Source organism: Heteronotia binoei, chromosome 10 (genome assembly GCF_032191835.1).
Source record: "Heteronotia binoei isolate CCM8104 ecotype False Entrance Well chromosome 10, APGP_CSIRO_Hbin_v1, whole genome shotgun sequence".
Classification (NCBI taxonomy): domain Eukaryota; kingdom Metazoa; phylum Chordata; class Lepidosauria; order Squamata; family Gekkonidae; genus Heteronotia; species Heteronotia binoei.
Window position 1 is genome coordinate 19,992,587 of NC_083232.1, and position 11,951 is coordinate 20,004,537.

The 11,951-nt window shown below is 43.3% G+C and overlaps 1 protein-coding gene across 2 annotated transcripts in view; it reads right to left on the reverse strand.

Annotated features, from left to right (window-relative positions):
* Positions 1–10,063, reverse strand: part of LMBR1 (limb development membrane protein 1) — a 91,096-nt gene extending 81,033 nt beyond the window's left edge. Inside the window, exon 1 of one of the 2 annotated variants that reach the window (XM_060248057.1) lies at positions 9,550–10,063. In XM_060248057.1, coding sequence (XP_060104040.1) covers positions 9,550–9,612 — 63 coding nt within the window. In that variant the 5' untranslated portion in view covers positions 9,613–10,063. The remainder of the gene's footprint in view (positions 1–9,549) is intronic. The other variant, XM_060248059.1, reaches the window with a different exon arrangement.
* Between the last annotated feature and the right edge of the window lie 1,888 nt (positions 10,064–11,951).

Genomic DNA, 11,951 nt, shown 5'->3' on the forward strand with positions numbered 1-11,951 from the left:
ATCTACCACGACCCAATGCAATGCAAGGCCACTTTCTCCCTCTGCCCACTATCCTGAACATATTTTCCAGCTTGCATCTCTTACCTTCTTCTCGGGGCCTGAACATGGTGCAACATAGAGATGGCCAGGTCTGGAAAGCAACTGAGGTCCCACAACTTGTGCCCCACCAATAGCCTCAGTCATGAACTAGGGATATGGGGGGAAACTCATCTCTCACCTCTACCATTCATCACCAAGGCTTTGCAATGGATCTGGCCAGTCCATCTGCCTAGGGAATGTAGTTAGGGAAAGGCCCAGAAAATGAAATCCCTCTCTCCTCCCAAACCTGAACTACCTTTATACAGTGCCAGCCCAACAGCATAGGTGAAGTAGGCAGTTGTCAAGGACAAGGCTTGACAAATCTCAGGAACTGAGTTGCCATGGCATCTACAAATATGGCACCTAGGATTTTACTGCAGTATTTCGCAACAATCCTCAGTGGAAAGGAAGAGGAGGAGGAGAAGGAGTTAATACAACAACTTAATATGTTTTATTGTTGATGTAAAAATACAACTCTTGCTGCTGCTTATGTCTTCTTTACATCATTGAGTGTGATACATTATTCAGGGTTGAGACTGATCTGGAAACTTCAGCTGGTACAGAATGCAGTGGTGCATGTCCTTACAGGGACTTCAACAAGAGCATATATTCAACCTATGCTGTGCCAACTGAACTGGCTTCTGGTTGAATATCGAATCAAGTTCAAGGTTTTGACGTTTAAAGCCCTTTGTGGACGTGAACCAGCATATCTTCTCAGAACAGTCTCTCCCAATAAGTCACTTGAAGCGCCTTATGCTCTTCAGATCAGCATCTACTGGTGATCCCCAACAGGGACCAAAAGCAATTTACACAGTTCTCTCCTCCATTTTATCCTCATAACAACCCTGTGAGATAGGTTAGCTGAGAATGTATGACTGGACCACAACTGATCCAATAAGCTTCTGTAGCAGAATGTGGATCTGAGCCTTGGTTTCCCAGATCCTAGTCTGATACCCTAATCACTTCTCTACTTAAAAATATATCAATACACTCTCTTAAAAGCCAAATTATCAAATACTGAACCTGGAAAACAGTCAATCAGCTGAGTTCTATTATTTATTTTCCACTCTGGTTCATGGCAATATGTGCAAATTCAATGCCGATGTATCACAGCACAGCTTCACAAGAACACCAACTGTGTTCTCAGTACTGAACAGGGAGGAGTGTTCCAAAGCCACAGCTCATCTGCAACACTAAAAACCCTGAGGTTGATCCCGCCTTCACATACTGCTTGTTGTTCTTCCTTTAAAAGCTGCAGTTCAGAACTAGATCACAGGCACCGTATTTTAGATGCTGATAGCACTGCTGACTTCCTCAACTAAGGCCCACCATCCAGAGTCACCCTTAATTTTTAAAGACAGCTATCAAGCTGTTACTGAAAAAGCAGCTTAAGTAAAATCCTCAATGTAAATATTCCCTTTGCATCCATAAATCCTTCTACCTCTTTCTCATGTTTCTCCTTAAGTTCAAAGGCAACTTTCTTTCCACGTGTACCTGTTGCTGGGCAGAAACATATCCTCCTAAAAGCTGTTTTCCCCATAAAATACAGAAACTCATTATAAATTATATTTTGTGCACATGTAAATCTATAGCAGAAAGCTGTAACCTGCAATTTATTGTAGTTAATGTTATTACCATGTATCATAACAAGAACTGAACAGACAACTCTAGAAAGGAAACATATGAAATCACAAATACAAAACTTTATATAAGCAGCTCTTCTCTGTATTTGTTCCTAGAACCCTAAAGAAAGCGTCTTCGGGAAGCTACAGCCCCAATTACAACCACAGACTACTCAACAGCAGCCTTCAGAAGGTATTTATGAATAACTCTATCATAGAATCGGAAGGCACCTCCAGGGTAATTTATTCCAAACCCCTGCACAATGCAAGAGATTCACAAATGCTTCCCCGCCCCCACACACACCCAGAGACCCCTGCTCCAAGCACAGAAGATTTGGGGGGTGGGGACTCTCTAATATCCCTATCAAAACGGGCCTGGAGAAAAATTGCTGCCTGACCTCAAAGTGGCGAACAGCATCTCCCTCGGTGTGTAAGAAAGGGCCGCAAGAACTAAGCACTGCCCTTCTTCTCATGCCCTTCTTCTCATGATCTGTCAAACTTGCTGTCAGATGGCTGTCTAGATAGCCTCTCTTTAAAAACCTCCAAAAAAGGATAGTCTACCTCCTGGGAAAGCCTATTCCACTGAGGAACATATGAACATATGAAGCTACCTTAGTACTGAATCAGACCCTCAGTCCATCAAAGTCAGTATTATCTACTCAGACTGGCAGCGGCTCTCCAGGGTCTCAAGCTGAGGTTTTTCACACCTATTTGCCTGGACCCTTCCTAGTTGGAGATGCTAGGGATTGAACCTGGGACCTTCTGCTTACCAAGCAGATGCTCTACCACTGAGCCATCATCCCTCCCCTAAATCGCTCTATCAGGAAGCTCTTCCTAATGTTTAGTTAAAAAAAACCTCTTGATTTAATTTCAACCTGTTGGTTCTGGTCCAACAGAAAACAACTCCTACCATCCTATATATGACAGCCCTTCTTCAAGTACTTGAAGTTGTTACACCCCTATTAAAATTCAAGTAGCACAAAAGGGACAGAAAAGAGAAACATCATGATTGCTCCCCAAACTATAGGACTGGGAACAAAATACTTGCTTCTACAATAGATACTTTGAACATTTTATTTATACTTTTATGCTCTATGAAGGAAAAGGACCTGTTCTTTCTCTAGGTTTATAAATCTAAACATAAAGTGCAACCTCTGAATGAAGGTTAACATCAAACCAATTAAACCCTTCACAGAGTAAGCTCTTCATAAAACTTTCCTCAAGCACAAAACTGCACCCATACATCTCTCACCTGGCATAAAGATCAAGAAGTGTAACTCATCAAAATTTATCCCAGTGCATTGATTTTTTTGTACTTTTGGTGTAAAATTTTTATTAGACACTACAAACATGCTGGAGCCAGCACTGCCATTGCTTCTTATTAGCAGCTATAAGGAAAAACATAACAAAATAGAAAAAGAAATAAACTACAAATAATTTTTATCTGCAAAACATAACTTCATGCAAAGCAGGTTTTACCACTAAAATACATTTGTCTATTTTTTTACTCTTATTATCTATAGTGGTTATTGCGCTAGAGTTGAACCTGAGTTTCCAAGTACAAACGTCCACTCAAGTATAAATCTTGTGGATGACTTTGGAACAGTCTTCCATACTGCACACAGTGGAGGGGGGATCAACCAAGTTATGCCAGTCTAAACTCCTTGGAGGAAGTGCAAGAGACAAACGTTTCCAGAATACTATGCACTCATCCTCATCACTCTTCATCACAAACATAATGGCCCCATGCCTAACAGTAACAGAGAAATTAAGCTACCTACAGACATAGCAGGGACAGACATTTCTCCATTTCTAAATATTCAGTGTTCCATAAAATTAAAAGCACATTAATTCCACCACAACACAATGTTAGGCAATCGTGGCAGTTTTCAAAGTTGGCATGTTTTTCAAAGAAATGAACCTAGAAGGAAGGGGAAATCAGTGTTTTTAATCCCTTATGAATCATATGCCATGCTGGTAGCAACCCCCTTGCTACCCCCCCCCCCCTAGTTTAGGATAAATTATTGATTCTTACAACCTTGAAGCTCATGGGAAAATCTAAAAAGTGCTTCCTGATTAAACCTAACCACAGACTGCATATCTCCCACATTCAGATATCACTAAAAATACATTGTACTCTATTCATTTTGCTGTTATTATCCAAGACAATGAATCAGTGTGCACTTCCTCCAGTTCTAATTCATTTCAGCTATTCATATCAAGCCCATTAATGTGCAAAGGAGAATGAGCTGCTTGCCAGTATTAAGGAATGAGAGGGGGGGAATTAGGGCCTTGTGATACATGGCATGAAACATTCATTCCCAGCTCCAGTCCCCTCCCTTCCCCAAGTATCCCATACTAATTGGACAAGAATAAGTTGCTTCACATCTGTGTTATGTGGTTCAAATTCAAGGCTGGATGGATAGCATCTGCTCATCTTGTCTTGAATTCGGCAGTCAGGGCAACTGTGCTAGAATGCTGAGTTTCAGGGTTAGATAAGTAGGAAGCTACTCATCTCAACCCCAGAGCTCCATAGCATCACAGCATTGTACAACAAAGGAGAATTTCCCAATCATTTATTGCAGGGGTGTCAAACATGTGGCCCGGGGACCGAATCAGACCCTTAAGGGCACCTATCAAGCCCTCGAGCAACTGGCTGTCATCTGCTTCCTTCTTCCTCTCTCTTGTTCCCTTCTGCATCACAGCTTGTTTTGTCAGGCTTGCTCAATCACACAGGAGCTACAGTGCAAAACCACTATTTTCTCCATTGGCTGAGGCTCCTGGGGAGGAAGGGGGGGAGGCAGAGCTTGCTTAGCCAGGCTCTATCAATTGCACAGCAGAGCTACTGAACCAAGCCTCTCTTCCTTCTATTGGCTGAGGCTCCTCCCCCTCCTGGTCCCCTCGGGAAGGAAGAAAAGAGCTAGAGCTTCCTTTGCCCAGTTCCCTTGATTCCATGGGAGAAATACAAAGAAAGCACCTTTAAGACCAGTGAGTGCTAATGTTTTAAGCACGTTTTATTTTAAGGGTTTTTTTAAGTATCTTTAATTGTGTTTGTCTGTATCGTTTAAAGTTTATATCTCTGCTACCTAATCTTAAATAGGAACACACATGGCCTGAACCCAACAAGGTCTCACTTATGTCAGGTCCAGCCCTCACAACAAATGAGTTCAGCATCCCTGTTTTATTGTCTTTCCCCTCCTGCCCTCTTCCATGGGCCCCCAAACAATAATTGCCAATTAGGCTACATCAAGTTCACAGTTCAGCAGGCATCTGAGTTCTGGGCATCAAGCATTCAAATGCTTGCCAAGCCATTAACTCACTTGGATTTCCCAAGTCCAAGATTTCAGCACGAGAATACACCGACTTTTCACTGAACAGAATCAAGCATTATTATAAACACCAGGCTTTCACTTCAGTAAAAATTCTCCTAGCTGGGTGCACCACAGCACTTGTTAGAACTGTGTTTTGGTAGTTCCACCCTACTAGAAAGCAAACGGGGAGAAAAGTTGTCTCCTATAAGAAAAAAAAAATACCCTTGAACAAGAGCAGCAGAAAAGCATTGCCTGGACACATATCTATTTTCCATGGCACCTTTGAATGTTCTATCCCTCTGGACTGGCACAGCTTATTCTGTATGCTATAATGCAAGATGGAACAACACAACAGTCCTAAACATGCATTACTCAAATGTATAGACTGTTTAAATGCTAGTGCTTAAGGCAATTGTTGTACCTTCAAGAAACTACCAGAGACAAGACTGGGGATGGGAAGGATCTGAATCTTTAAAACCAAATCCAAGGACAAAAGTGTTGTCTGAAACTTAACCCAAAAACTTAGCTTCGCAACCCACTTCAGTCAACAGTCTATTCTCATGTGTTTGTTCCCACAGAGGAGTGCATGACATGGTATGGTATAAAGCAGGGGTGGCCAACAGTAGCTCTCCAGATGTTTTTTGCCTACAACTCCCATCAGCCCCAGCCAGCATGGCCAATGGCTGGGGCTGATGGGAGCTGCAGGCAAAAAACATCTGGAGAGCTACCACTGGCCACCTGGTATAAAGGGATTATTGTAGGATTACCATAGAGTTTTGCCCAAAATACCAGAGTGTCATTGCACAATGCCCTAGCGTGATGACATCATATCCACATGACATCATCATGCTGGGGATGTCAGGCCAGGTGGTGGCTGCTGGGGGGAGGCTGGTAGTGGGCGGGAGCCCATGAAATCAAGTGATCCCCCACTCCCACCTTGGGGCTGGCAACCCTAGGTTATAGTGACCATAAGTACACTGTTTCTTGAATAGACATTAGGACAACAGACTGAAGTTAAATGGCACCCTTCATGTAAACCCGGGGGAAGGGGAACAGAAAAGTTCAGAGGGAGGGAGTTTTTTCCCTTTTCAATCCCCTCCCCAATTTTTCCAATTAAAAAAATAGAAATTTGGGGAATACTTTTTAAAAACCTATGAAAAATTTTCTCTTCTTTAATGAGTGAAATGCTTTTAAAGACAAGGTGGGGACATTGTAGACACATACAGCTCTTAAATGCAAGACGTATTTCTGCTCCTAGAAGAATACCTAATCTTTAAGAGAAACATGCTGGGTTTTCCTTGCTTCTCAACACTTGCCTGCATTGTGTTGTTTCTTTTGACCTGATGTAGTTGATTTTTTCACTTCTCCCTCAAACCTCTGACATATTTACCCACAGACTGAGTAAAAAATAGCTTATTGCCTACCTAGCAAGAGGCGGAAAGAGATGGGTTACAAATTATTCCAAAACCTCAGAGGAAAACCGAAAGCTTCAGATAGCAAAAATTAAGGTACTTGTACTAAGATAGCATAGGGTCCACCAGCTTGCAGTTTTCTCTCAAATATTGTGCGTTTCTGCAATTTTGCTTGTACAAAACAAAGACATTTATAACTTTTAAATGCCATAAATAAGTCAAATATTTGCAATTTCATATTCTAAGTTGTAAGTGATCTTGTTAAAGCGGCAAAATTAGTTTAGGTTTGATAGGACATAAAGTATTGCATATATTTCAATTTTCCCAAAAATTTCTTCATTTTTCCAAAAACTGGGTGAAAGGTTTTTCTATGACCACAAAACTTATAGAAATTTCCTCTCTCTTGTTACTGTATCTAAAATATTTATAATCCAGCCCTTCCCACAACATGGGCTCAAAATAACCATCAATTTTCAGTTAAATAAGAATACCCCATACATTAAAAAAAAAACAAGAACCCCTATTGTCACCAAACACAATTCAAACCCCAAGAAAAACTCATACATAGACTACACTACTACAGATAAACAATCACGTTATTTAAGTGTTAGAGCAAGAGTGGAAAATAAGGAAATATTTCTTAATCCCTCAACAAAAATAAAGGAAACCTATATGCAAGTAAATCAAACATACTTGACTTCCGCAAAAGACTACCTAACTTTAAAGCAGGTGATCTCCTTTGAAGCCAGTGTCATGTCACTTCACATTTAAGATTGTTTTATGGAGCACAAAGACTTAGACAAAAAACATCTGAATTTCCAAAAGCAAAATCAAAACATCAAAAATGCAAGAAAACACTACAAGGAAAGGAAGGGAAAGCGTCCAAAATGACAAGAAAGCCTAGTTGCCCTAGAGATTAAAGTAATAGGATATTTTGCTTATAGGATCAACAATAAAACTGAAACTTATAATTTTAAAAAATCTAAAATTCAAAAAAAGGGTCAAATCCAGAATTACTAAAATGAATGAAGCTCACTTCCAGATTTGTTTTGTCATGGAGGGAGGTGTGGTGTGTGAGAGAGTATGTGTGTGAGTGTAATAACTGGGGAGAATGTGCCACATACTTCTCTGCTTGGTGATTTGAAGGCCTATATGGCACATTTTCTACCCATATGCTCTCCATGTGGTAGATGATGTACATAATCTACCTTCTTTCACAAACATATGCACACCTGTACAAAGGCAACAGACACATGTACAATTTAGAAGGTTGTAAAATGGCAAAGCATGCCTTGAGTCTCTTGCCTGGAACGCACACAGATGGGGTCACCATAAGTTGGTTGCATCTTAACAGCACATTCTTAGCAGCCCAAATAACCCATGTTACCTCAAGCTCATAAGAGCTTGGAAGCTAAGAAGGGTCAGCCACATTTAGTACTTGGAAGTACTCATCAAGGAAGGTTGGGGTTGCTGTGCAGAGGAAGGCAATTTCAAACCATCTCTGCTCATCTCTTGCCAGGAATGTTGTCGATGGAGTTGCCATCAGTCAGTTGCAACTCTACAATACATTCTTCTTCTAACTTGGCTTTGGTACAGAAAAATACCATGCTCAACTACAGATTATACAAACCAGGACTGGGCAACCAATATGCCAAAGTTTTCCACCCACTATGCACAGCCATTTCATGGTATTTCACATGAGGGGAAGGAAGCCGTGCCAAAGGAATATACCTTAGTTGGCCAAACACATTCCATGGGCCATAACCTAGTAGTCAGCATCAAACCATATACGTTTGAAGAATACTACATTTAATGGATTTTAATTTCTCATATGTTGCTACAGAATAGAGAGGCTAAGCTTTTTTTTTTTTGCCCAAGTAATGTTTATTACATTTGTATGGTTCCCTTCTTTGTTCAGGGCAGCATAAATGGGTCCTTCATTTTAAGAGCCTGGCTCAAGGTCATACAGCAAGCTTTATGGGTAATCCCAGGTATCCCTTTATCCAATTCTAATGCTTTGTGCACATCACCACACCTGATCTCACAGCAAATGTCCAACAGGGGAATAAAGGGAGTAGGATGCCAACCTCCAACTCTAGAGAAAAGGCCAGCCCTGCTGTTAGGGGCACATTGGTGGTTAGTGATCACTGACAGTTAAACAGCACTTTTTGTCCCATCAGGACATAGGGTTTCATGTCAAAAGAAGAACAGAAGTGCTCTGTCATCGCCAGTCTCTGCATGGTGTCACTGGACTTCCTTGGTGGTCTCCCATCCAAATACTAACCAGGGAGCGCCCTGCTTAGCTTCCAAGATCTGACAAGATCAGCCTAACCCTATTAAATTCATGTCTGACCTAGGAATACAAACAAATAAAAGAGAAAAATAAACCTCAGGTGCTCAAGTGTCTTGGTCTACTCTTGTTTACAATTCCATGCTTGCCTATTCAGAAGGCCCACTGGGCTTCATGGCTCCAGGCACACCCTTAAGAGACAACAACTTGACTAGGGATCCCCACAGTCATTGTCACCAGTATTCCCTCTAAGCTGAATTAGTGTGAGCTAGCTCACAATTTTTTAGCCTCTGGCTCACACATTTTTGTCTCAGCTCAAGAAAAATTACCCTACAGACTAATGTATGCAGTAGCTCACAGCTTTAATGCTAGTAGCTCCCGAAGTGGAATTTTTGCTCACAAGACTCCACAGCTTAGAGGGAACATTGGTTGTCACATATTTTTACAAAAGCGGTTGTCACTTCGCGCTGCTTTTCTTTGGCCTTTCACCACACAAGGCAGCCCTCCAAAGCACAGGTGCGCAGCAGGAGGAAGCCCTAGTGACTGGCACCCAGGGCTTCCTTGCGAGTAAGCATGCACACTAGGGCGTTATGTGATGCCCAATTGCCTGAGGCGGTCTGCTGCGACTTCCCCCACGGGAACTCGGAAGAACAGAAACGAACTGCGCGGCGCCAGGCGGGTGCGACTCTTGGAGGAAGGCCGCCGGTGTGCCCCTGAGGGCGGGCAGCCGAAGCGAGGCTCGAGGCGGCGGAAGGGGGCCAAGGCGGTTAAACGTCGCCGGGGAAGGAGAGGTAAGGCGTCGAGCCCGGAGGGGCGGATGAGAGGCGGCTACGCACCGTGTACTCCCGCACTTGGCTGTGGAAGTTCTGCTCGCGGATGGTCACCTCGTCAGCGTCCATCCTCCCGCAGCCGCCTCGCAGCCCCCTCAGGCAATGGCGGCCGCTCCGGTTCCTCCTGCCTCCAAGACGGCGGGCGGGGGACCATGGCCGGGGGCAGCGCCTGCTGCCGAGTCCTCACCCCCTGGCAGGGAAGGGAAGAAAGCAAGAAAGGAGGGCCGGGGCTGAGGGGAGCGCGAAGGGGCCGCGCCGCTGACGACAACAACAACAACAGCACCCTAACGCCGCCTCTCCGACGCCCTCGCTAAGGCTCTGTCACACCGCCTTGCGGTTAAAGGGGGCGGGCCCGCCAGGCCCAGCCTCTTGGTAGGCCCTACGCGGTGGTGGGAGGGGGACGCGGAGCATGCGCAAACTCCAGTAAGAGGCGAGGCTTGACCGCGCAAGGGGGAATGGAGGTCTCCACGGCTACGGAGTTCGAGGAGGCAAGATTAAAGTAGGGGGCGTGACCGTTTCTTCCGCTTGACGGTTCGGCGCCAATAAAAAGCCTGCGCTTTGAAGGGCGGGGCTGGGAGAAAAGGAGGCGTGGTTAGGAGGCGTCATGGCTCTAATGGTTCTAAAAGAGGTGGGGCAACGGATGCAAAATGAGACAGTTGGGGCGGAGTTTAGAGAACAGGGTTGAAAGGGTTGCCAATCTCCGGGTGAGGCCTGGTGTTCTCCCTGAAGTAGAATCTCCAGACTATTTACAGCCGTTTCTTTGTAAGAACAGGCAGGCTGAAAGACTGGACAATATGGTATCACAAAGTCCCCAAACTCCATCCCACCCTGACTCTCCTCAAGCACCGCCACCAAATCTCCAGCAGAATGTCCCAAGCCAAGCTGGCAACCCTAGGAGAGATGTATTTAAGAAGAACGGCATCTCTACATCTTCTGCTGGCGATGTTTTAATGATGGGTAACAGTTGCAAGGGGGGAAAACCACAACAGGTGTAAATAAGGCTATTGTAGCAAAAATAAACAAGAATCTTGTGACATTTGAAAAACTTTCATTCTAGAATAATTTTTGTCAAGTGCAGTGGCAAATGTGTTTCTAATGTAGGAAATGCAGTTTTATTGAATGGTGTGTCACTCAGGGATAGAGCACCTGCTCTTCATGCAGAAAGTCCCAGGTTCAATCCCTGGCATCTCCAGTTTAAAAACAACAGCTAACCAGGTAAAAGATCTCTGCCTGAAGAGTTTGTGCCAATCAGAGTAGACAGTTATGACTCTTAACACCTCAGTGGTCTATTTTAGTGTAAGGTAGCTTCAACTGTTCACAGTCAGTGTAGGGCAGTTCAAGTGTTGCAAACCTGTGTTCAAATTCTAGTTAGCTATGAAGCTTAATGCAAAGTAATCTCCCTCCCAGGATTGTTATGAGAATAAAACAGAGGAGATAATTGTGTAAATAAGGAATTGGATAAACATATGGAACAGGGGTCCATCAGTGGCTATTAACCACAAGGTATAGATGGAACTCTCTGTCTGGGGCAAGTGATGCTCTATTCTTGGTGGTTGGGGGGCAACAATGGGGGGGGGGGTTCTAGTGTCCTGGCTCCACTGGTGGACCGATTGATGACACCTGGTTTTTTGTTCACTGTGTGACACAGGGTGTTGGACTGGATGGTCCATTGGCCTGATCCAACATGGCTTCTGTTATGTTCTTATGTAAATTGTTCTAAGGTCTTTGAAGGAAAGATAAGAAAGTGCATAAACCATAAAGAAAAAAAAGGAGAAAGTCAGAAAGGGCTTAGGCCTGTCTAGTTAACTCATAATAAACCAGAAAGAACAGCACAATTTTAAGCACAGTATTTTTTTTTCCTTCTCATAATTTGAAGACAATATTGAGATTAAACTACTAACATGGGGAGAAGCATCTTTAGAAATTTTCAGAATGTGCTGCACAGGTATTTTATCTGAAGGCTTCTAATGGGGCTATAAACTGCAGGTATCCCTTGCAGGGAATGGGTTATTTGGGGCTTTATTATGTTTTTCAATATGATTTGTAAACTGGCTTGAATTACATAGAAAACTGGGATAGAAATATTTTAATAAGTAAATAGTTTGGGCAGGTTGACAACATTTAAGCAACTTCTTGTTTGTTAGGTAAGGCAGGAAGAGTCTAGTCTTCTGCATGAAAGTGACACAGCTCAGGGCCAAACTGGATGTTACAGCGGCTGTGGGTTAGATAGACTCCATAAGAACATAAGAGATGCCATGCTGGATCAGGCCAATGGCCCATTCAGTCCAACACTCTGTGTCACACAGTGGCCAAAAATTTTTATATATTGGACAGTTTATATTTGTTAAAAGTTTTAGTTTCAGGTAGGGATGTTACCTACACACACACATATATATATACACACTGTG